The sequence below is a fragment of the Drosophila biarmipes genome, chromosome X (assembly GCF_025231255.1).
Source record: "Drosophila biarmipes strain raj3 chromosome X, RU_DBia_V1.1, whole genome shotgun sequence".
Lineage (NCBI taxonomy): Eukaryota > Metazoa > Arthropoda > Insecta > Diptera > Drosophilidae > Drosophila > Drosophila biarmipes.
This window is the reverse complement of record NC_066611.1, coordinates 17,434,174-17,456,835: the sequence shown is the minus strand read 5'-3', so window position 1 is coordinate 17,456,835 and position 22,662 is coordinate 17,434,174. Positions and strand designations below refer to the sequence as shown.

The following is a 22,662-nucleotide window of genomic DNA, read 5'->3' as shown; positions in this document are numbered from 1 at the left end:
GGGCCAAGAACGAGTGGCCAGCAGAGGTGCAGTGAGAAAAATGGTACAAGATACTAAATATATATTAATAAGGTGTTTTAACATAGCATAATTGAGTTAATAACAAATATTCAACACAAAATAGGGTTTTATAAATCATCCAATTTTTATATACATTTATATTACAACCTGATCTTTTTAAATGAACCTCTAACTAACTATCCATTTTTCTCTGTGCCGTGTTTTATTTGATGGCTTAAAAAGGGGAGTGGAAAGTAAAAAAGATATAAACTAGCAGGGACTGACCTTAAGTGGGTCCATAAATCAGGGGAGCCAGCGGACATCTGCTGCTTCTTTTTCCTGGGCATCCAAGGATTCAGAATAGAGTCCTTCTTAGTTTTATGTAACCAACAAAATGTAGATAGACTACAAACAAAAAGTAATGTTGCAAATGTCGCACGATATCAATAACACTAACCCTCGAAATATAACCTCCCCGCTTAAGGGAAAACCCAGAGTCGTGAGAAAGGCAAAGAAAGTCGCAAATATATCAAAATAAAAAAGGAAATAAAGGGGTTTAAGCTACATATTAGCTGAATAAATTCGTTAAAAATTCCGCTTTTTACTACTTTTATTGCTAAATCCTCATTGTATTAACTTAGCTTGTACTAGAAACCAACCACTTCCCCAGGGATCTGCCCCTACGCACATGACATGAGCCCCTAACTGGGCATGTCTGCAGGAGATTAGAGAGCCTTTTGCTCTGCTGTTCTACTCCCTTTTTGCCTTTTAACGACCATCGCTTGGCGCTGTATCCCCAGATCCCCAAACTGCCTGCTCCTGGCTCGAGTCCACATCCCGGCCACACCCACTTTTCCACTAGCCTGCTGCCACGTCAGAGCCACCCGCTATCCACCCCTGATTTTCCGCTGGTCCTGTGTGCACACGCTCTTTATTTGTCCAGCAAACAGCAACGCAAAAGGAACAACACAGAAAGCTGCCAACTCCCCCGTTCTCCCAGTGGGCGGAAGCCAGACCGTCGCGGGTAATCTTCTGCGCGAGTGTGGGTCTTGTATCTTGTGGATACGCGAGTGTATGTGCGCTCTTGCCTATGTGCCGCTGTACATATGTGCGAACACAGCTGCCTGGCTGCTGCTGCTGGACACGGAATTATCGATCCGAAATATCGCCGTGAGTCACCGTAAGCCCGCGCGTACACTGAAAGAAAATACCATAGGTACTTTATATAAATAAAAAATTCATAGAGATAAAATCTTATTCTTTAAATTCAATAGTTTTTCTTAGCTAACCAAAAGTAATTTGTTTTTATTGTTCTATGTATTAATTTTTTAAGCCTCAACAATCAGGAAATAAATATTTAGGTGTTTGTAAGCACAGAAATATTTTAAAGCTTGTGAGTGGTTCTTTTCTGTGTTTTATTCGATAGGAGTGTGGGTCATAGGTGGCGCGATTTCCGCTGAGAGAGCGCCATCTACTGGCGGAAGACATAGAGCAGGCCCTGGTCCGCAACCCTTTGCTCCGGACCTCCCACCCAGCACTGTTTGCCCTGTGCAGTGAGGCATATATCCGGAGTTCTCCTCTCGGGGGTGACTTCAACTTTGTCCAGGACAACGCGGCCAGCCGAGGAGGCCTGTACACTGGGAGAAACACTTGTAACTCGGGTTGTACCAAGTCGTTGCTTAGTTGCTCTAATACCAAAAGAAAGTTCTTTAATGCTAGGTTGCTAATATAAGATCTCTTCTTATATTTTCATACTGTTTTATTAGTACCGTACCCCACTTTCTCCGCGTGTAGCACACCACTTTCAGGGGGCGACAGATTCAGGTTACACACCTGTTCTTTTCTCTTCTGGCCTGTCCTGCAACACCATCCACCTGCCACCCCCTTTGGGCCAGAAATCAATAAGGCCCAGTGCAGGCCGCGCCAGAGGCGGCTCTTCCGAAATAAAACATTCATCGAGTTCGATCAAAAAAAAAGTAGATGTGTTGATGATTGGTATTACAATAAATAAATAAATAGGCAAAAAAAAAGTGCGGCTTGTGGGGAGAGCTGGTCAGCTGGTCAGCTGGTCATCTAGGCGACGAAGCGCAGGTTGGTGCGCTTGCGGCCGCCGAAGTCGCCGAAGTTGCGGCGCACGGCCTGGAGAACCGCCTGCTGGGCCACGGGGTCCACCTGGGACTCCTCGGAGGACTCCGCGCCGGGCTCCGCCGACTTGGAAGAGGACTCCGTCTCCGCCTCCGACTGGCGGCCCAGCAGGTTCCAGAAGGGACGCGGCGTGGTGGTGGTCGGCGGGTCCTTGTTGATGTAGATGCAGTTGATGATGGGCTCGTTGCCGTAGAACTGGCGGTTCTGCTGGCGCCGGCGCTTCTGCTGTTGCTGGCGGCGACGCTTCTGCTGCTGCTGCTGCTGGCGGCGGCGCTTCTGCTGCTGCTGCTGCTGCTGCGTCTTGCGGCGACGCTGCTGCTGCGACTGCTGCTGCGGCCGGCGGCGACGATAGCCTCCAATGGAGGAGCTGCCGCCGGAGGAGCCGGAGGAGGAGCCCATGTTGCTGCTGGGCCGGCGACGCCTCTTGCTGTTGCTGCTGGAGGAGATGCTGCTGCTGCTGGACTGCTTCTTCTTCTTCTTGGTCTTGCGCTGGCCGAGATTGCTGCTGCTGCTGCTGCTGGCTGGCTTCTTCTTCTTCTTTTTCTTCTGGTCTGTAGAATTGCTGGCCGAAGAATTGCTTCCGCTAGTGCTTGCAGTCGCAGAAGAGGCCGCCACCGCCGAAGTCGCCTCCATGGCCACTGGCTTCTTGATCACATCCACCGGGGTGAGTTGACCCACCTCCTGGTTGTCAGCACTCTCCTCAGGCTTCTTCTTCTTCTGATCCTTATCCTGCTTGTTCTTCTGGTCCTTGTCCTGCTGCGGCTGCGGCTTCTTCTGCTTCCTTTTCGCAGCCTGCTCCTCCGCTTGAGCCTCCTCCTGGCGCTTCTTCTGCTGCTGTCGCCTGTTCTTCTGGTTTTGGATCCTCTGGTGCTGATTCTTCTTGTTCTTCTGGTTCTTGTTCCTGTTCTTCTGATTGGGTCGCTTGCTGGCCGCAGGACGAACATCGCTGTCATCCTCGCCAGTGGTCCAGCTGGCAATCGTGGTGACCGGCTGATCCTCGGTGATGATCTCCTCCTCGAAGGCGCCCAGCCCATGGAAGCCAGGCTGATCCCTGTAGTAGCCATTGCCGCCGTAGTAGAAGTCGTCGTAGTCCTCCTCATCGTAGTCATCCTCATCGTAGTCATCCTCGTGCTCGTCCACCACCTCCCAGGGCTGCACGAACGGGTAGAAGCTCACCGCCGCGTGGTGGTGGTCCACGTCCGGCTGGACGGGCTTCAGCTCGAAGACGGCATGGGTGTCTGGATTGACCTTGGGCGGCTGGTGCGACTGGACCACCACGATGCCGGCATCCTCGCCCACGTTGGCATGGCTGGCGGCGTTGGCCACCACGCTGACGCCCTGCTTGAGATGCGCGGCAGTGGTCTGGCTTTGCAGGGGCAGGGCCAGGGCGGCGGGCACATAGTTGGACTGCGACTTGGCGGACTGCTCCTCCGCCTCGTCCTCGTCCCCCTCGTTTCCCTCGTCATCGTCGTCGTCGTTCTCCTCGGCCTCATGCTGCTCCTCCTGGCGCACAGGCGACTCCAGGTGAACACCCGTCAGGGCCACAAAGCGCCTGTTGCTGTTCTCCACCTCCTGCAGCACGGCTCCGCCCTCGCGGTGCTCCTTGGCCGGCAGACTCTCCACCGTCAGCGGCTGGGAGCTGACCGACACTGATCCTGGTGCCACGGCACCCGCCTGAATGCCGCGACCCGACCGCTTCCTCCTGGTGACCACGCACTGCGACTGGCTGCCGTCGCCGCGCAGCTGACGACCCTGGATGTAGAATCGCTTCAGCTCGTACTCGTCCCCGTTCTCGTCCACCTCGATCATGGTCTCGCCGGTGGCCCCGGCGGCCAGCAGGCACATCCAAAGGGCCAGCAAGGCCCACACACAGCAGCGGCTCCTCATCTCGTCTATGACTGAGCTAGCCGACGATCGGCGACCGGCTTATATGAGCTCGCAGTGCCGCGCACCGCGGACCTATTGACCCATCGGCTAATTGCCAAAAACGCGGCAGCAGACACAGATGCTGGCCAGATTGGCCGGTTACGGTTTCCTCCGGACCCGAGGGCCCTGAATTATTCATCAGCTCAGCCCGGCATCGCGGCGCAGATCGACTAGCTTCTCGGGGGCTTTCTTCCGAGAACCCGTTTTGGATGTCTTTTGGCTTTTGACTTTCTGTTGGGGTCAATGGATCGACCGATCATTAATAACCCCGCGCCGAGGCGGATGAAAGTTTCTGCCAAAAGGGCCCTTTGTGGGTCACCCAGGCTGGGATCGATTGGCACGGAGAGAAAATTAGCATAGCCGAGGTGATAGGTAAACAACTAGATCAATTTGATGGTCACATTAAAGAATGTTAGAGTGGTAATGAAAAAAACAACATTTTTGGTTTGTATATCTTCTTATGAAAGCGTTCTTAAGCCTCAAAGAGAACGTAGATGAAAGTATTACCCTTACTCCTATTTAAGGAATAATTTATAGAGATCCTCTAAAAGGCCACCGAATTTCCCGCAGTGCAGCAGTCCCAACCCTTCTTTTGGCAGTGGAAAGTTGAACATTCCGCACCGATTCCGCTGTTTTCAAAAATAGATCCAGTGTTTCTATTGACCAACTTCAAAGCCCAGACACTCCTGCCCACCATTGAACCTGCTCGAAGATTTATTTCCACCCAGAGATGATTTATCCAAAAGAACAAAGAACGAACAAAGGGAGTTGCTGTTTTGGCATTGGCATTTCCACATGCTCCGCCACAAAAGGTTAAGTCACACGTGGTGCGAAAGTTCAGCGATGGAGACCCGCAGCGGGGGGTCAAGTTCTGAAAAGTAGATACCCTACTTTCTTAAAAAAAGATGCCAAAGATGAATATAACAGTGTTAAATCTCTTAAAAAATGGTAGTACCTTAAGTAAGCTTCTCGTTAGTCTTCAAGACTTCTTGAAAACATCCCCTTTCACAAAAGCCAAATGATAGTAAATTACATTATTTATCTCATACTATAAATACCATAATATATTATACCCCATTTGTGCAAAGAGTATAGAAAGCGAAATTGACCTTAGACGGAAAGTCGGGGCAAAAAACTAAAAACCAGCGAGGAAAGAGCGCACAAAGCGGATTTCTTAGCGGGATTAGAGTTTCTACGCCGCCGAGCCAAAAACGAAATTAATTTATTGAATTTGGCGCTTATGAAAGGCCCGAAAAAAGAGACATTTAGCGATGTGGCCAACAAAAGCCAATAAACATTCCAAATCACAGTTTGACCCGCGCCGTTTTTTCTCCGCTTTTTCTATTTTTTACCCCAGTCAGTCCGACTAACTTAAGTCAGTTGGACTAAGCCAACAGCCAGAGAAGACAACAACAGTCGCCCTCTCGACGGGGACATCGTGGCCGAGCTGCGGCCATTTACTGTCCACTCCGTGTGAATGCTAATGAAGCATCGTAAATTTCCAGGGCCCGAGAAGAGGAGCCCCGGGCCAAATAGTTGGGTGTGATCCAGGTCCGCCGAAGAATCCAACATGGGCTGAGGAACTTTGGATTGGCCAGCAGGGCGCAGATGAAATGCCCTCTCCAAAAGCGATGGAACATAGGCCAAAGAGGCTTAAGGATTTACCTTTGGAGGAGCAAAGTTAATATAAATATAAGTAAATATATATACAAATATTTAAAATATAATATAAATATATACATATTTTAACATATTTTTCTATTGATTCAAATTTAAAGAACATTTAAGTTTAAGTTTTTAAATTGTAGTTTAGCCATCCATATATACATTAAGTCTGTGAAAAATAAGGGGTTAATTATTTAATCAATTAAAATGAATTAAATAAACATATTATTTAATATTTTTTTTAAATACATTTTTACAATAGCTTCTTTTTAAATAGAGCACAAGACAAAGCCCGGGCAGAAATCAATTGCCAGAGCGAAGAGATGTGCTTAATCGCGGAGATAAATAAGTGTTGCTCTTGCGCATAATAATGGCGATATAATAATAAAGCAAGTCTGCGGCAGCTTTTACTCGCATGTCACGCACGTTACCAAGCAGCAGCAGCAACATCAGCGGCAGCAGCAACATCCCCAGCAGCGAGCAACACCGGCAGCAGCAACAGTAGCAGTGACAAGTAACTACACACCTTGTTCTGGCTCTTGTCGTGGGTTCTGTTCCGCTCTGTTCTGATATCAGGTGCTGATTACACACCCGGGCCAATGGAAACAGGCCCAGCGCAGCCGAACCCGGTGAAATGGAAAGAACTGCGAGTTCACCAAACGATATTGGGCGGGAGTTCGATTCGCCTGTGCTCGCCTTATTTTTATCACAATCAGCCTCACCAGCCGCAATCTGTCATCGACCCATTTGGGGGAGACATCGCAGTGCCTGCCACATACTACAGGTATCTCAGATCGTATCGGAGCGGAGTGAAGTGCAGCCCAGCCGGAGAATCGTCCGTTGTCCAAGCGCACACAGTGGCTGCCAGAAGTTCAGCCACATAAAATAGATATGGGAGTTGGATAAAAGTAAGCTATGTAAGTCATTTGCATAACTTACTATTGTTTACAAAAAAATAGCACACAAATATTTTTTGATTTTTAAAAAAGTTATAAGCTCTTAAAAAAAATTGCCCTTAAATGTATTATAATATTAAGTAAGTATGAAACAACTGGAAATTAGGAGGAAAAAAGGCAAGGCAAGTGTAAAAATAAATATACGTATATAAAATTTATAATATTTTATAAATATATACATATTTAAACATATTTTGTTATTGATTAAAATTTAAGGATCACTTATTTTATCACTTAATTGTGCAATTACAAATATTTTAAACATACAATATAGGTAATATTTGCAAAAACTTGTTTTATAGCATTGCAATATTTTATGTTCTGCTTTATTTTTAAAATGTATTTGTGTCTAATTAATATATTTTCTTAAATATATGTTTTATATGTAATATTTAAATATTTTTTATGTTCGGATCTTACTCGCCTTCGCCAGGGCTCGAACCTCCCACACCCACGAGCTGCCCCACCTGCAAGCCCACAGGCCCTCGGGTACACGCATATCTCCAATACAGCCGGCGATCTTATAGAGTGGCTTAAAAAGTTGACGCACGCAGCTGAAAGTGCGTATACGCAATTAGAATTCCATTAACTAATTTCTTCTCATTTGCATGGCGCACTTTCTAGGTGCAAGAGTGCCGCAGGGCAGCAGCATCTCGCCGGCGTAATAGCCATAAATAAGAACTTTCATTGGCATGCGCTCGCAGTGGGGGGGAGGGGGCGAGGAAGAACAGCATTACCGTGAATTTTTGGATTTTTAATTTTGTTTGCCGCTTTCGTGGCGGGCACCCTCGGAATTCATAATTAATTCGTGCATTAAACTTTCGAGTATATTATATTTTTGGTCTTTTTTCCCGCCTTCTGCCGCACAAATCAATAAGTTATATGCGGGAGCTTCCGCTAATGAGATGCATGATATCGAGGAATGTGCGCTGACACAAATATGCAAATGTTCGATTTTCGGCTCACGGGCCTCGGCCTCTTCGATTTCTGCCTGTTATTGCCGCCCTATCAGTTGCAGTGGAAAGTGAGGAAAACTGGTTTCCCCGCAAATCACGGCGGCAGACCAATCCCAGGGCATCTCGTGCCCATGCACCTCCACCTATAGATGCATTTCTGTGCCCCGAGATTCTCGGCAGTTGCAGTTGCAGCGGCCCGACAAAATGGCGGGGCCGAAAAAGGGAGAAACCCACTTGGGCACCATCATTGAGTAAGAGTAAAATTGATTTTTCCCCCTTCGGAGGTGACCCAATAAAAGAAGCCACCAGCTTACACTCTGCCAACGCCTAATTAGGAATTCCGGACGCGTGTGCCTTATTTATTTTAATTTTAGGCTTTCGGGGCTTTTTTTAAACGACCTGCAGAGCACACGCCCCAAAGTGGACCCAACATCAGGTTTAGATTTTATGCCTCACAACTTAAATTATCAGGTCTGCATTTTTTAAAAGGTTAATGAATAAAAGAGAGATAAAAATCATTTTTGAAAGGCTTAAAACCCAAATGGTTAATTGGTAAATCTTGTAAATAACAGATTATGTTAAAATGTATTGTTAAGAACAAATGTTAAAAGTTGTTTCCTTTTCATAAAATATTTTACTCCTTAAAATTAGAGTTTTCTTCACAACAATTCGAATATAATAAATAAACCAAAAAGAGTGTTAGAGTGTAAAATTTGATTATTTTTTGTTCTTACTTCATAAAGTTTATATGGAAAAATGTATTATTCTTGAACCAACTCATTTAGTCCTATTATTTTTCCTGATATTTGATTTAGTAGGCCTGATCCTGACATATATAAAAAACTAAAATAGGAAAAAGAATACATTTCCGGGCAAAGCATTAACAATTTAAATTTCCCGCCTTGAGTTGAGCGGTTATGGAAACGGTTAGGCCCTGGCCAAATTGAACGCTAGAGGGCGCCCACAAGTATCGAGAGCAACCCTGCCAGCTCACCCACGCAGACCTTGCAACACTGCCCGCCCACCCGCAACGGCGGCCCTGTACAACACTACACAATAAGTGCAAATTTTTTTTTATAGGCCAACGTGATTAAATTTAGCGTATTTCCGCGGCATACAGCGACTTCTGCAGTCGTTAAATTGGGACACAGCACAGCCGGCCACAGTCGGTCCAGAGATCAGCCAGGAGGCAAACCACCCACGCGCAGGCAGCCCAGAGATCAGCACGGAGATCACCATGCCACGAGGAAAGTTCGTCAACCACAAGGGTCGCAGTCGCCACTTCACATCGCCCGAGGAGCTGCAGCAGGAGTCGGAGGAGGACAGCGACCAGACCAGCGGCTCCGGCTCGGAGAGCGAGGACAAAGGCGGCGCCGGTGGCGGAGCCAGTTCCTCCGCCAAAGCTAAGGCGCCCGCACCACGCAAAGTCCCCCAGAATCGCAGTCAGAAGGCGCGCTCGACGGCGGGCGCCGGTGCCAGCTCCTCGGAATCGGAATCTGGTGAGGACTCCGACGACGACTCGGAGGCCGAGGCGCGCGACGCCAAAAAGGGCGTGGCCTCGCTCATCGAGATCGAGAACCCCAACCGGGTGACCAAGAAGGCCACACAGAAGCTGTCGGCCATCAAGCTGGACGATGGTCCGTCCGAGGCCAAGGGCGGAGCCAAGCCGGAGCTGTCGCGGCGCGAGCGCGAACAGATCGAGAAGCAGAAGGCGCGCCAGCGCTACGAGAAGCTCCATGCCGCTGGCAAAACCACCGAGGCTAAGGCCGATCTGGCCAGGCTGGCCCTGATCCGGCAGCAGCGCGAGGAGGCGGCCGCCAAGCGGGAGGCGGAGAAGAAGGCAGCCGACGGGGGCACCAAGAAGCCGGGTGCCAAGTAGAGAATCCATCCTCAAAAACCCTTCCCCCCCGGAAATCGAAATCCATAGAGCTCTCAGTCCCGCAGAAAGCCCCTCGAGAAAACAGGGCTATTTGGCAATTAGTTAAGCATAAATTAACGTAAATCAAGGACAACCCATCCGCGTACTTTCAAAATTATTCAAGTTTTCTAAGCCTGTCTTTTGTAACTGCAAACTATACAAAAATAAACCACTTATTGTAAAAAACAAGGAGTCCACGGGGTGATGACCCGCCTTCTGGTCGGAGATAATCCCGGCGTAATCGGAAATGGGTATATATTCCGCGGTATTCGCTGCTCTCAATTGCATTTTCAATCAGGGGAAACAAGATCCGCGGACCTCAAAGTTGCTTTCCCGGCAGAAAACATTTTAAAATGCAAATAAATTGGGAAAAAGCCTAATATAAACCTACTTTAGACCAAAAGAACAAATATTGGCACATGTTTATAGATGTATTCTTAAAAGGCTCACCACTTTTTAAACTTAGAAATATTCACTTAAAAAGCGTGTATATTTTATAATTAAATACTACTTCAATTTCCATTTAATTTGGTTGAATTCAAATGAATGATCCGATTTTGACTTTGACATGCAATTAAATCAATCAATCATTTGCAGGATTATTGCAAATACGATCTTTAACAAACGTTAGCACCTCATTTACTCCAAATCCTAGTCCCACTTCAATTTGAAGACATAAAATATAGTTGCAGTCCTTGGAATTCCACCCAATTTAATGGAAACGCCTTTAGAGAATATGTGTAGACTAAGTACTAGCTAAGACTAACCTATGAAAACAATGATCGGCGGGCCTAGACCACGCCCCACACCTCCTCGAAGGCGGAGCAGAGTTTGGAGCACGCGATGGCCGCCGAGAGTGGGTAGTTGCTGATGGAGAACAGCTCCTCCGTGTAGTCCGTCTTCAGGACGCCGTGTGCGAAGGCTCCGATGACAATGACCACGGGCTCGTCGTAGCCGGCAGTGCCCTCCTCGCCGTGCGGCACCAGATCCCGGCAGTTGGCCACCAGTTTGCCGGAGAAGCTCATGGCGTACTTCTTGCACCCGACCGGCACATGGTCCGTGATGGGGTTCTTGATCACGCTCATCAGACGACGCGAGGAGTCGTTGGCCCGGATCTGGAACTTGTGCAGCAGCTGGACCATCAAGCCGGCAAAGCGCTTGAAGGTTCTGGGTATCCGGGTCTGGGGATTGATTTCGATCAGCACATTGTGCTCCGTGCGCACGAAGACCTGGAGCAGACCAGCCCGGTTCAGGGGAGAGTCGAAGAGCATCAGCAGGCACTGGTGGGTGATGTCCGGGCGACACGAGCCGGGATCCCTTTGGTTCTTGCGCATAATGCCCGCGTGATCGTCGCAGTTCAGCAGCTCGAAGGTGTTGTGTACCTTTGGGGAAGAAAGATGCATTAGGATCGCCCCTCCTTGCACGAGATGATGCACCCACCTTCACCGTCTCCAGCTGGGCGCCCTCCAGAACGATGATCAGCCGCTTCTCGGTGGCGTTCAGGTGGAGCACCTTGAACTGCTTCTTGTCCAGGTCGAACTCGGGATCGTCCGCCTTGCGGCCCACAAACTTCCGCTTCCGGTTGATCATCTTTCCCTGGCCACCCATCTCGTCTAGGATTACAAATAGGTTCCCAGTATATGGCCCGAAAATCCGCACGTTTTTTCGAAACGCACAGGTTCAGTAGGACCTTAGGGGGGGGTTCTCCTAAATGCCTTGCTCAAAATATACCAAAATACCAAACGGTATTGCAGCACCTCAGTGTGACCTTGGCCTTTAGTGAGTGCCCGCTCTGGTCACACGCCGGCGAGTTTGTTTTTTTTTTTAAACAAACCGAGTTTTTTGGATTTGGATTGCCGCATCCGGAGTGCATCTCCTCGTCCTGATCCTCCGCTCCGCCAAGATGCGCCCGTGCCCGCTGGCATTGGCCGTGCTGCTGGGCGCCTGCCACCTGCTGCTGGCCTGCAACCACTGGGTGCTGCGCGAGGAGCAGATCGTGCCCAAGCTGGACTCGCCCTTCCACATGCGGGAGCCCAAGAACCTGGCCGCGTTCCTCGAGCAGATCAGGTACAGCGAGTACGTGGAGAGGTCGTACCTGGATCTGCTGCGCAAGCGGGAGCAGATTGTGGAGCACCTGCGATTCTCGATGCGCTTCGGGGAGGATCTGGCGGAGCAGGCCAAGTGCGCCATGGACTACTACATGCTGGAGAAGCGCATGTCGTACCTGAAGATCACGCCGGAGCAGCTGAAGCGGATCAATCTGCCGGACCAGCGGCAGCTGCACATCCAGAAGAGTGCCTCCGCCATGGGAATGGAGCCGGTTTGCAGTGACTACCATCGCTTGAGCGTGGGCCCGGCCACCTACGATCACCTGGAAAGCTTCCAGCCCGACGTGCTGGCCGCCGCCTTCCTGGAGCGCGAGCACGACACCAATGTGGGCATGGCCACGGTGGAGCTGACCCGGCGATTCGCCGTGGACGGACTGCAGCACCATCCGTCGTCGTGGAAGTTCCACACCCTGAGCTCCTACTACTGGCGGATGCGCGGCAACGCCCGGGAGGCCTTGCCCTGCGCCAGACTGGCTGCCCTGCTGGCCCCGCCGATATTCAAGGACATACCGCTGCTGAGTCTGGGCACCATACTCTTCCGCATGGGCCGGCTGGCCGATGCCGACCTCATACTCAGCGCTGCCGTGGAGCATGCCCCACATGTGGCCGAGAACCATGTGGTGCTGGCCTCGGCGCTGGCCATGAAGCACGACTTCAACCGATCCCTGCAGCACTTCGACGAGGCCGAGCGCCTGGATCCCAGCACACTGCCGCGCACTCAGCAGGTCCGAAACTTCATCAGCTGCCTGGAGAATCTCACCAAGAAGACCTCCAAGATGTATAGCTACGTGAAGTACATGAAGAACGAGGTGAAGGAGTTCAAGAAGCTGAAGCACCACATCTCTCAGAACCACGAGCGACTGATCCAGCAGCAGCTGCCGTTGGGCGCGCGCCGCCTGCTCGGCCTGGACGCCAAGACCAACAACGATGACCTCCATCGGAGGGGTCAGTACTGCAGCACGCGGACCCCGAATGGCTCCGACGAGCCCGTGCTCTTCTGCGACTTCTACTCGGACATGCAGATGCGGCTGGAGAGCAAGGACGTGGACATCGACGTGCTGGAGCGGGACCTCAAGGCCAACACGGACGCGGTCATCCGGCAGGTGTCCACCGAGATCCGGAAGCAGTTCAACCTGGAGCAGCTGAAGGCGGCCAAGGCCCAAATGCCCGCCAAGGCCACCAAGGCCACATAGTGGTAGAGCAGTGGTCACCACCAGATGGACCGGCACATTCCCCCCCACAAAGCAACCAAACACTTCGGGTCACAAACTAGCTTTTACTCTTCATCTGTTCAGTTAGTATTTAGGTCTGTGTGCGAGTGTCGTGTGTATATATTAACCGAGATACCGGAAGAGTCATCAGGAATAGCTTAATCGTACTAGCCATGTAAGCGGGGACGTTCGAGCAGAGGTTTTCGCCGCACGCCTCCACAGTGGGCCAATAGGTAGGCAAAGGAGTTTCCCAGGCCATTTGTTGGGCTCACAGTTTTATGTAGGAGTACTCTTAAAACATTCGTTAAGCTTCAAAAATATGTATTGCCACTGCGGCTGATCACAATTACATTTCTTAGACTTTAAACACATTCAGGCATTGCAGTTAAGTTAAACTAGGGAAAGCAATTGAGATATGTTTGAGTTTTGACACATTCGATAAGAATTAAGTTTAAGTGTTCGGAGAAGTGCCGAGCTCCTTGGATTTTGCTTGTAATCAACTAAGACAAGGACTCTATGTGCACTCTCAGTTATTTTTAGGTTCATCTAGTATAGATATCATGGCAATTTTACTGTGTTCGAATGCGTCCAGAGCCTCCCTCGAATGTCCCAAAGAGAACATAGTATGGCGCCTAGGCCAACGCGTATTTGTATTTAACACTAGTCTTACACCCCGTTCTGTTTCCTAATCTTAAAGAAGTCTACAAAGTAACTACAGCCGTGAGCTAATCGAAGAACAGTGTGTTCGTGAGTCGAGTTTCTTTGGTGGATCACCAGGGGATCGGTTGGGTTGGCAGGGCCTCCAGGAGTCGGGGCGAGCTGGCGAGTTGAAGCACAGTGTGTTCGTGAGCCGAGGTTCTTTGGTCGATCACCATTGGATCGGTTGGGTCTTCAGGGCCTCCAGCAGGTGGGACAAGCTGGCGAAGGAGTGCTGGCTGCAACCGCCGTTCACCAGCAGTCCGCTCCAGCCGCAGTTGCGAGCCCCCTCGTAGTCGAGGTCCAGCTTGTTGCCGATGTGCAGGGCCTGGTGCGCTGGGATCTGAAATCTCTTCAGGGGGATCTCAAAGATGCCCGGATCGGGCTTCATGACCCCGGCCTCGTAGGAAGTCAGGATGAAATCGAACTTGTCGGCAAAGCCCATGGCGTCGAGGACTTTTGGCAGCGAGGGATCGAAGTTGGAGATGACGCCCACACAGTGGCCGGTGTTGCGGACGCACTGCACCAGCTCCTGGGCGCCATCGACCTGATGCCAGCCGGCGCTGGTGCGAAAGATGTCTATTAGCCGGTGGCCAATCTTCTCCAGCTTGTCGGGCGCCAGGCCCTGGTCCACGCAGCCAAAGGTGCGGGTCACCAGCTGGAGCCACCACTGCTGCCAGTTCAATCCCGGCGAGAAGCGGCCGAAGTTCGGATGCTCGCTGCTCATCGCCTTGAATTGCTGGCGGAAGCACTGCTCCAGCCGGCGGCGATCCACGCCGGTGATCCCGAACTCCTCCGCCGTGCGATGGTACTGCCGCAGGGGATCCTCCAGGCGGAGCAGCGTGTCCGTCACGTCGAAGGTCACCAGGCGAAAGCGTTTCAAATTCGCAACCAATTGCAAAGTCAACGACATTTTGGCCGCCGCCAGTGTGGCGTATACGTAATACTGGTTATTACGTATACGCATTTGGTATTTTTTGAGAATTGAAAACGAACACCCTTTATTATTTTGGCGTTTAAGATAAATTGTAATACATCTATATTTATCTTTTTTTGATATTACTTATTGATCTCTTTTAATAGTCAAACAAACCCTGATATTACCCTTAAGCTATTGTAAATTTACATTTAGAAAAGCCTTTTGTTAATAATTATAAACATATATTAACTACATTTTGTACCAAGATGTCATGAAAATTTAAAGGCATGTTTTCGGGTAAAAACTGTCGTATATTTTATATAAATATTGGAAATGAAAAAACAAAGGTTGGTTCAATATTTTAATTGTTCCTTAACATATGTATGTGAAACTTTTGAGGTAAAATAAGCACAAATTTACCTCGAAGCGGCCATACTTTTATAAACATTTTCATTTAACAATCTAATTAATTGGTTGGAATGAACTCTATTTTGATTCCCAAACTTTAAATGAGAGTTTAATACTTAAAGAATTATTTCTATTTTTTGGGAAAAATACCAAATCTGGTATTCCAAAGCTTTGCTGAACCTGCCGTGTGTATTTGTCGGTATTTATCCGCTGCCCGCCGACGGGCACACTGAACCAAACGAAAATAATTTGTTAAAAAAATCAACAAATTGTATTGTTAAATGGCCGTGCGAACACGAACACACCAAGATCCGCCGCAGCGCTCGATTCCAAAGCAGATCCTCGTGGCAGTCGGGAGTTAGTAACACCGCAGAGCGTCCAGATCGAGGGGTATACACCATCCGTGTCCGAGATACCATCCCGCGAGAGATCGGAGCGCACAGAGGAGGAGATCCCGGGCAGATCCAGAGTTACGTGATTCCGGGCGACGCGGATTCTGGCTGGGATTGCCACTGGCCGCGGTCCATTGCTACTGGCGGAACGGATCCCCATCGATGCCACGATGAATGTGCGAAAGCGGCCACGTCTGGAAATGGAACTCGGTTCCACCACCACCACCACTACCACCACATCCTCCTCCGGAGCCAGCAGCAATCCCAATCCCCCTGCTGGCAACAGCCTCATGACCAACATCATCAGCGGTCCTCACACGGCCGATTTGTCGGAGGCCCTGGTCAGCAGTTCGTTTGCCAACGGTCATCAGAGCCTCATCCTCACCAGCGCCACGGGAAATGCCCTCATGGGCAGCCAGGGTGCCCAGATATTCCTCACCATTTGCGGCGACGAGAACTCGGATGACTCGCAGGAGTACTATGCCATTAAGCAGGAGCCCGGCTCCGATCTGGATGTCCACTCGCTGCTGCCCAACAATCTGCAGCTGCCCACCGGCTGTGAGATATATCTGGTCAAGGACACGACCAGTTTGGTGGGCGAGCCTCCGACCAAGGCGGCCATCAAATTGGAGCTGGACACGCTGAGCGAAAAGCCGAGTCGTCCGCCAGTAGCACCCTCCTCGAAACCCCTGGTGGTGACAACCCAATCTGTGAATCCTGCTGTTGCTCCCTCGGGGAACACCACCGCCACCAGTGTGCTCTATGGCTCCCACGGCCAGGCCCGTGCCCAGTCGGAGGCGGCTGGCCAAACGCCCAGCAGCAAACTGGAGGCCTACAAGAAGCGCGATGATAAGCGCCGTGCCACGCACAACGAAGTGGAGCGCCGGCGACGCGACAAGATCAACAGCTGGATCTTCAAGCTCAAGGAGATGCTGCCCAGCCTGAGCCCCAGCTCCAGCTTCAGCGAGGCCAGCACGAGTCCCAGCACCAGCGGCAGCACGAGTACCAGCGCCAGCACGACCAGCAGCAGCCACCTGAAGGGGAACCCCAGCAGTGCCAGCGGACGCACGCCGCCCAACGACTCCAAGTCGCAGATTCTGATCAAGGCGTGCGAGTACATCAAGAGCATGCAGGGAGAGATTGACACGTGAGTGGGGTCTTCGTGCCAGGGGGAAACCGAAAGGGGCTTTTTTGAAATGTAGGAGTTTTCTATATCTCAGCTTTCTGTTTGAGCTGTAAGCTCAAGATAGCCGATAAAGGCAGCGTTGTTATATGATTAACTCTTTGGTTTTATTTTTAAACTGCATTTATCAATGATCCTACGGAGTTATCCCATCAAAATAGAAAGAAAATGGAAAGTTATCTAGATATTTAGATGAGATTGCGTAGGTTTTATGAGGGATCACAGAAAACTGATCTAATTAAACTCCTTTCATGTTTTACAAATGATCTTCAAAGAAGAGGGAGGTATTCAGTCTTTCTGGAAAGTCACCTACAAAGTTTGTTTACATAATATTTGAGAAATAACTGGGGCATAGAGTTACGAAAAGGCCCGACACTTGATCTCTGTCGCTCTTTCAGTAGGTATGCCCACTCGAAGTGCTGATAAAGGGGTATTATCTTTGCAAAAAGACCCTTCAGCGGTTATTTTTCGCGCTTATCTCATGCAAAGTGAGCTGGATTGTCGAGTATCCCCATGAATCAGGACGGGAACTTGAGGTTTCCTTGATCTCCGCTTGCGGTTTTCCCCTAACACAAACAGCCCGCACTTCCAATGACCAGCGAATCTAAACAAACTTCTCGATTTTCTCCCCCCCGACACAGGCTGCGTGACTGTCTGCGGGAGGCGGACGGCCTGCGGGCGAGCAACCAGGCGCTGCGCGAGGAACTGGACCGCCTGAAGCGGCAGCAGCAGCTCCAGGAGCGCTTCCACACGGCCGGCGGCAGGTCGACCTTCAACGTGACCCTCAACTCGCTGAACAGCTCGGTGACCAGCGATCTCTTCGAGGGCATCGATACGACGCCCAACCTGTCCGCCGTCTCATCGCTGGGATTCAGCAAGCGCGGCCTGCTCATCAGCGATTACGATGAGTAGGGAGGCGAGCGAACAAAGGCGGCGGAAGAATAGAAACGAAAATATGGGTGGACCGACATGGTTACGGGTTGCGGGACAAAAAACAAAAGCGGAAAAAAACGGAGGCGGATGGACAAGCGCTGGCGCCTCCATAAAAATATACGCCCATCCACCAAAGAATGACGTGCAACGTACACGCAACGCAACACACGCAGTACAATAAACGGACATGACGAGGGATTTCTTGTTATCGCCGCTCTGTTATATGTTATATAAGAAACGCCGAAGGGCAGAGAAGCATATTACATGCACGCATGTATGTGCAGTCGAACTTGGGTGACTCAAGCCGAGTTGTTGGCCCAGGCGCTCCGAAAAAGCTGTTCTCAATTGAGTTTAATTAACCGGCCACAGCGACACAGCTGCTTCTGTATGCTGCACACTTGGCATTGGCATTACTCCTGCCTGCTCCCTCCACCACAACGAACCCCGAAACATCGTGAAGGTGGCGATCTAACGAATTTGTAAATGGGAATACGATCTCACATCGTCTCCCATACCGCTGTCACCTTCGGATTCTTCACACTTACCTCTGGGTTCTGGGATATTAGTTCACAAAGAATACTGTCGATAAGAAGCTTTAAGGCATTTTATGTTTTTCTATGTATTTTTTTTTCTTTATTACCTTAAACATTTATGTGTTTGTTTCGATTTGCCCAGCGAATCTGTACCTAAGCCATGTTCCAAACTAAGTTGTTGTGTACACCTAAGCGTTTCGGCTATCAGCTTCACTTTCTCCAGGGATCCGCCTGCGAAGTAATATATTTTTCTCAAAACGTCAAGTAAATAAAACGCAAATAAGTGGAATTCCTGGCCGAAAGTGAGGGAGAGAGCTGAAGCAACAAACATAGGCGATTAGTTAACGAATTGTTGTGCGAGAACGTAGTCAGTCTTAAGTCTGGCGCTTGAGTGGCAAAAGTTCGATTGTGCGGTTGTCAGGTCTTTTTTTTACGGAATGCACTCAGATCCTCATGCAGTTTGCCATCGTATATACCTAATTATTAACTAGAATACAAAGCTAAACCTAAAGGCGTTAACGATACCTACCTACTTGCATATATACCTTGAACTAAATCATATACGGAGCATGTTGTGCTTCACTTTTCGATTTTATTGTACTGTTTCTCGCACTAATTACCTACGAAATTATACTATATCTAGTTATACCGAGTATATATTATATATATAGAGAGAGGAGTGTACATACGCAGAGCCGTGGGGTGTGCACGTTACAGATAAACGCTATTGTTGATACAGAATAATATTATATTTGAGCATAAACTTGTTGTGAATGTTATATCACTGTTTTCGATATACGACGCTGTTTCAGAAGTATATTGTGCGGAACAGAGTGTCTTAAGTACGAGATCGTTTTTACCACTTAGCGAGAACGCCAAAGCCACACACACAACACACACCAGGGGCTCGGGAATTGCATTGTTTGACCTGACCCCCGCCGGAGAGCGGGGATCTCGTGTCACTTGTTGCTATCTATACAGTACACTACAATAATATCACATTTCTGTCATTTGACAGCTAATAATTCTATTCAATTTCAATAAACGAACTCAGTAATGGTTAACACACACAGCCGGCTTCTTATTCGCCCAGAATGCGGGCCGCCAGTCATCCCGGCAGCATGGTGGCTGTTTCCACAGCTGTCCCATGGGGGCTGCCCCAGAGCCCATCGAGTCACAATGGCCGGGAAAACAGAGACCACACCAACCGCATGCCTATCAAGTCGAAGAACACGGCTTCGTCATGGCTTAATCATGTTTCTGTGAGTAACATCGATGCCTTTTTAAGGAGTTTATCAGTAATGATACATATGTTAAGTTATCTGGAAGGCGAGTGAGGCATATTTTAAAAAACAGTCCCTGAGATTATTGTTTGGGTGGTATTCGATACCGCCCGCTTTTTGTAAAGTTTATATTTCAAGTTAAAGTTGCATTTTTTAAACGTTTTTCCAAAATCTATTACCAAAGGTTCCATATACATATATAATAATATTTGTTTGTTTAGTATTTCGATGTGTAGTGTATATAAATCGTTAAGAAAATGGTATATATATGTTCTAAAGGCCCTAGATCCCTGAGATTATGGGCTGAGTGGTTCTCGACACCGCTCTCTTGTGCATAAAGTTACAAATGCCATATAAAAATGCCCCCCTTTATGAGGCGTAGGGAGTATCATGGATAATGTAAAGTACCATCTTTAAAGGCTAGTTCAGACGATCACTTTCCTGGCGTAGTCGCCCACGTGAAGTAGTCCGTGCTCCACGGAGGCGATGTGCAGGTTGGCCCCACTCATGTAGTCCCTGTTTATATGGGCATTCTGCAGCTCGGCAATCAGCGTGGAGCAGGCTGCAGCCGGATCCCCAGTGGCGGTCAGGGAGTTCTGCAGGAAAGTAGGCATTACTTATGGGAAGCTACCATATCATATCGTACACTTACCGCCCAGAACTCGTTGCCGGGCAGGGCGTTGCCATCCCAGGCGTAGGTCACCACGGGCAGCATGTCTTCCTGCAGCTTGTCGGCGGGATTTCGAGCCGAATTGCGGATGAGAATGCCGCCCTGCGGATGCTTCTCCACGGGGAACACGGCTCCGTCGTACAGGCCGCCGAAGCCACGGGTGTGGAACCAGGAGAAGTGCACCACCCCAATGTGGCTGAGACGTGCGCCCAGAGCCTGCAAGCGCTCCTCGAAGGCCTGGAAGAAGGTGGTCTCCTGGCGAGTAGCGGCCTTCCAGACGCCCAAGCCAATGCCCACGACATGGATGTAGGCGGGTTTGCCCGCCTTGAGTGCTCTGTCCTGGGCCTCCAGGAGCAGCGTGTCGAAGCTGATGGCGTAGCGCTTGCGCATCACCTGGTGGTCGAAAACTCCCTCGGCGACCTCCTCGAAACGATCCCGATTCCTGGGTGTTTCACCGAAAACAAAGTCCTGGGGCTCCTCGTAGAACTGCCGCCAAATGCGACGCAAATCCGTGGCTGGGGTATCGGTCTCACTGGAGGACAGGCCGTAGCCCCTGGCCGGGGTGTTCTGCGTCCGGGTGATCATAATGTCCTGGTACTCCATCACATAGGGCCGCTCGAACCGGGCCCCAATCAGGCCCACGATCACGCCCTCCCGCTCGATGGTGCTCTTGTCCTGGGTCACCTCGCCGGCATTCGACCTGCGTCCGTTGTTGATGAACTCCGAGTGGGTGGACACGTAGAGCAGGGCGGCCAGCTTGATCTCGTCGTAGCTGAGCACCGAGGTCAGTGTCAGGGGACTCTTCTCCGCCGCCGTGCCCACCTGCTCGAAGCCCTCGTGTCCGGTATGGCCCTCCATGGTCTTGTAGAAGTCGCTGCCGTCGAAGAAAAAGACACATCTCTTCGCCAGGAGACGCTGCACAAAGTCCGCCACTGTCATGTCCCTGTAGACGCTCTTCTCCTGCTTGCTGCCTGCAAAATTGGATGCGGTTAGTTCCGGGCTGAGGTTAGGATGAAGGGTGACCCCAAACTGTAAGTATAAAGCCTATAACTCAACTATTTTAATACCGATTTTAAAATAGCTTACCTCTAAAAGTTTGATTTTTAGTTTTCTAATATTCTGCATTTAAATATTCTAGGTTTCTGATGTCTCGGGAAAAGGTGACCTACAACTGAGAGTATAAAGCCTATAACTCTACTATTTGTAAGCCGATTTTAAAGCAACTTACCTCTAAGAGTTTGATTTTTAATTTTATAATAATCTGCATTAAGATATTCAGGGTTTATAACAATGTGATAAGGTTACCCCGAACTTTCTGTATAAAGCCTATAACACTACAAATTTTATACCGATTTTTAAATAGCTTACCTCTATACGTTTATTTTTTAGTTTTCTAATTATTTGCATTCCAATTTTCAAGGGTTTCTAATATTTTATTCAAAGGAGACCCCGAACTCTACTATTTTATTTCATTTAATTATTAAGTGTCTTAAATATTTTATTGAAAAGGTGACCCCAAACTGGGGTTTGAAAGTCTAGAACTATAGTATTTGCATACCGTTTTTAAAATAGCTTATCTCTAAAAGTTTATTTTTTAGTTTTCTAATAATTTGGATTCAATATTCAAGGTTTCTAAGATCTTGTGGAAAGGTGACCCCGAACTGTGTATATAAAGCCTATAACACTACTAATTTTATACCGATTTTTAAATAGCTTACCCTATACGTTTATTTTTTAGTTTAGTTTCCAATTTTGAAGGATTTCTTATATTTTATTGAAAGGTGACCCCGAACTGTTTTTCTAAGGCCTATAACTTTACTATTTGTATACCGATTTTTAAAAAGCTTACCTCCAAGAGTTGAATTTTTAGTTTTCTAATTATGTGCATTAAAATTATGAAGATTTTCAAATATTTTTTGAAAGGTGACCCCAAACTTCACATCTAAAGTTCGTTTAATTACTATAAGTCACTCGATTTAGAAGCGCAATGCTTCCTATCGTTCTTATAATAATGCTTATTTAAGTTTAAAAATATTTTGGACACACCCAATTTTAAAAAGGTATTTAGGGACTGCTTTGTAAGTTTATAAATGTTATCTTAAAATTATTTTATTATGTATATATATGTTAATTAGTATGTATTTATATGTTATTTATTATGTATATATAGTTGGGGACCCAAAATGGACTTTTAGATATTACTGATTTAAGGAAATACAATGCTGTACCCACCGAACTTGAGCTTGTGCTCCAGGAAACTGATGTACAGCAGGAGAGTCCTCTCATGAATCACCGGATAGGCGGAGGCGATTTGCTCCCGGATTTTCCGGCTGCGATCCTCCGGTTGCGCCTTCACCCGGCAGGTGTCGATGCCAAACTAGGATCGTGGTGTATCCAGAATTAGCAAAGGTGTTTTAGGACACTAATGATCATACCTTGGCTGGAAACTTCTCCGATAACGCCTTGAAGTGCTCCAGATCCACGGGAGCGTTGGGTTTTTCCACACGGCGACATTGCTGCAGCATTCGCTGGCCGAAGTCTCCCTCTGGGAGCTGGGCCTTGGGCCCAGGCCACAGGGCGCCGGAGAGCCCACACACATTGCCCATTATGGCACTCATGGAAAGCAGGCGGACGACTGAACTCCTCAGGAGAAGTCCTCGGTCCCCGAACTTCTGCATTGATAAGAAGTATGTATGTGTAATAGCGGTCAGTGCTGCAAAGCGAGCTTCTGCGCCATTTTATACGCCTTCTCCACTGGCC

At 48.8% G+C, this 22,662-nt stretch overlaps 7 protein-coding genes across 8 annotated transcripts; 3 read left to right on the top strand and 4 right to left on the bottom strand.

Moving 5' to 3' along the window:
* Nucleotides 1–2,073: 2,073 nt before the first annotated feature.
* Nucleotides 2,074–4,011, bottom strand: LOC108021938 (uncharacterized). The gene has a single exon (XM_017090765.3). It carries the CDS (start codon nucleotides 3,988–3,990, stop codon nucleotides 2,074–2,076), a length of 1,917 nt encoding a protein of 638 aa, XP_016946254.3. The 5' UTR covers nucleotides 3,991–4,011.
* Nucleotides 4,012–8,504: 4,493 nt separating this feature from the next.
* On the top strand, nucleotides 8,505–9,755 carry LOC108021976 (28 kDa heat- and acid-stable phosphoprotein). The gene has a single exon (XM_017090817.3). It carries the CDS (start codon nucleotides 8,886–8,888, stop codon nucleotides 9,525–9,527), a length of 642 nt encoding a protein of 213 aa, XP_016946306.1. The 5' UTR covers nucleotides 8,505–8,885; the 3' UTR covers nucleotides 9,528–9,755.
* Nucleotides 9,756–10,247: 492 nt separating this feature from the next.
* Nucleotides 10,248–11,274, bottom strand: LOC108021975 (ribosomal RNA small subunit methyltransferase NEP1). The gene is made up of 2 exons (XM_017090816.3): nucleotides 11,007–11,274; nucleotides 10,248–10,948 (listed from the first exon to the last, which is right to left on the bottom strand). The coding sequence occupies exons 1-2, from the start codon at nucleotides 11,172–11,174 to the stop codon at nucleotides 10,358–10,360; spliced, it is 759 nt and encodes a 252-aa protein (XP_016946305.1). The 5' UTR covers nucleotides 11,175–11,274; the 3' UTR covers nucleotides 10,248–10,357.
* An 88-nt stretch (nucleotides 11,275–11,362) lies between these two features.
* On the top strand, nucleotides 11,363–13,624 carry LOC108021973 (uncharacterized). Its single transcript, XM_017090814.3, has one exon. It carries the CDS (start codon nucleotides 11,470–11,472, stop codon nucleotides 12,865–12,867), a length of 1,398 nt encoding a protein of 465 aa, XP_016946303.1. The 5' UTR covers nucleotides 11,363–11,469; the 3' UTR covers nucleotides 12,868–13,624.
* LOC108021974 (haloacid dehalogenase-like hydrolase domain-containing protein 3) lies at nucleotides 12,931–14,499 on the bottom strand. The gene has a single exon (XM_017090815.3). It carries the CDS (start codon nucleotides 14,492–14,494, stop codon nucleotides 13,754–13,756), a length of 741 nt encoding a protein of 246 aa, XP_016946304.1. The 5' UTR covers nucleotides 14,495–14,499; the 3' UTR covers nucleotides 12,931–13,753.
* Nucleotides 14,500–15,128: 629 nt separating this feature from the next.
* LOC108021966 (uncharacterized protein DDB_G0271670) lies at nucleotides 15,129–19,017 on the top strand. The gene is made up of 2 exons (XM_017090802.3): nucleotides 15,129–16,447; nucleotides 17,125–19,017. Exons 1-2 carry the CDS (start codon nucleotides 15,471–15,473, stop codon nucleotides 17,393–17,395), a joined length of 1,248 nt encoding a protein of 415 aa, XP_016946291.1. The 5' UTR covers nucleotides 15,129–15,470; the 3' UTR covers nucleotides 17,396–19,017.
* A 297-nt stretch (nucleotides 19,018–19,314) lies between these two features.
* LOC108021965 (uncharacterized) lies at nucleotides 19,315–22,657 on the bottom strand. Of its 2 annotated transcripts, XM_017090801.3 has the most exons (4): nucleotides 22,338–22,657; nucleotides 22,135–22,279; nucleotides 19,885–20,873; nucleotides 19,315–19,828 (listed from the first exon to the last, which is right to left on the bottom strand). In XM_017090801.3, the coding sequence occupies exons 1-4, from the start codon at nucleotides 22,578–22,580 to the stop codon at nucleotides 19,658–19,660; spliced, it is 1,548 nt and encodes a 515-aa protein (XP_016946290.1). In that variant the 5' UTR covers nucleotides 22,581–22,657; the 3' UTR covers nucleotides 19,315–19,657. The 2 variants fall into 2 exon arrangements, with proteins under 2 accessions (XP_016946290.1, XP_050741756.1); XM_050885799.1 differs by lacking the exons at nucleotides 22,135–22,279; nucleotides 22,338–22,657 and adding an exon at nucleotides 20,989–21,036 and having other exon boundaries at nucleotides 19,885–20,931.
* Between the last annotated feature and the right edge of the window lie 5 nt (nucleotides 22,658–22,662).

What these genes read in the sequence shown, in the direction of transcription:
- LOC108021976 (XM_017090817.3), top strand. Translation starts at nt 8,886, where the DNA reads ATGCCACGAGGAAAGTTCGTCAACCACAAGGGTCGCAGTCGCCACTTC.
- LOC108021965 (XM_017090801.3), bottom strand. Translation starts at nt 22,580, where the DNA reads ATGCAGAAGTTCGGGGACCGAGGACTTCTCCTGAGGAGTTCAGTCGTC. An exon ending in CGGAGAAGTTTCCAGCCAAG is followed by an intron (nt 22,280 to 22,337) that starts GTATGATCATTA and finishes CCACGATCCTAG; the next exon opens with TTTGGCATCGACACCTGCCG. An exon ending in CCGGCAACGAGTTCTGGGCG is followed by an intron (nt 19,829 to 19,884) that starts GTAAGTGTACGA and finishes ACTTTCCTGCAG; the next exon opens with AACTCCCTGACCGCCACTGG.
- LOC108021938 (XM_017090765.3), bottom strand. Translation starts at nt 3,990, where the DNA reads ATGTGCCTGCTGGCCGCCGGGGCCACCGGCGAGACCATGATCGAGGTG.
- LOC108021974 (XM_017090815.3), bottom strand. Translation starts at nt 14,494, where the DNA reads ATGTCGTTGACTTTGCAATTGGTTGCGAATTTGAAACGCTTTCGCCTG.
- LOC108021973 (XM_017090814.3), top strand. Translation starts at nt 11,470, where the DNA reads ATGCGCCCGTGCCCGCTGGCATTGGCCGTGCTGCTGGGCGCCTGCCAC.
- LOC108021966 (XM_017090802.3), top strand. Translation starts at nt 15,471, where the DNA reads ATGAATGTGCGAAAGCGGCCACGTCTGGAAATGGAACTCGGTTCCACC. An exon ending in ATGCAGGGAGAGATTGACAC is followed by an intron (nt 16,448 to 17,124) that starts GTGAGTGGGGTC and finishes CCCCCGACACAG; the next exon opens with GCTGCGTGACTGTCTGCGGG.
- LOC108021975 (XM_017090816.3), bottom strand. Translation starts at nt 11,174, where the DNA reads ATGGGTGGCCAGGGAAAGATGATCAACCGGAAGCGGAAGTTTGTGGGC. An exon ending in CCCAGCTGGAGACGGTGAAG is followed by an intron (nt 10,949 to 11,006) that starts GTGGGTGCATCA and finishes TCTTCCCCAAAG; the next exon opens with GTACACAACACCTTCGAGCT.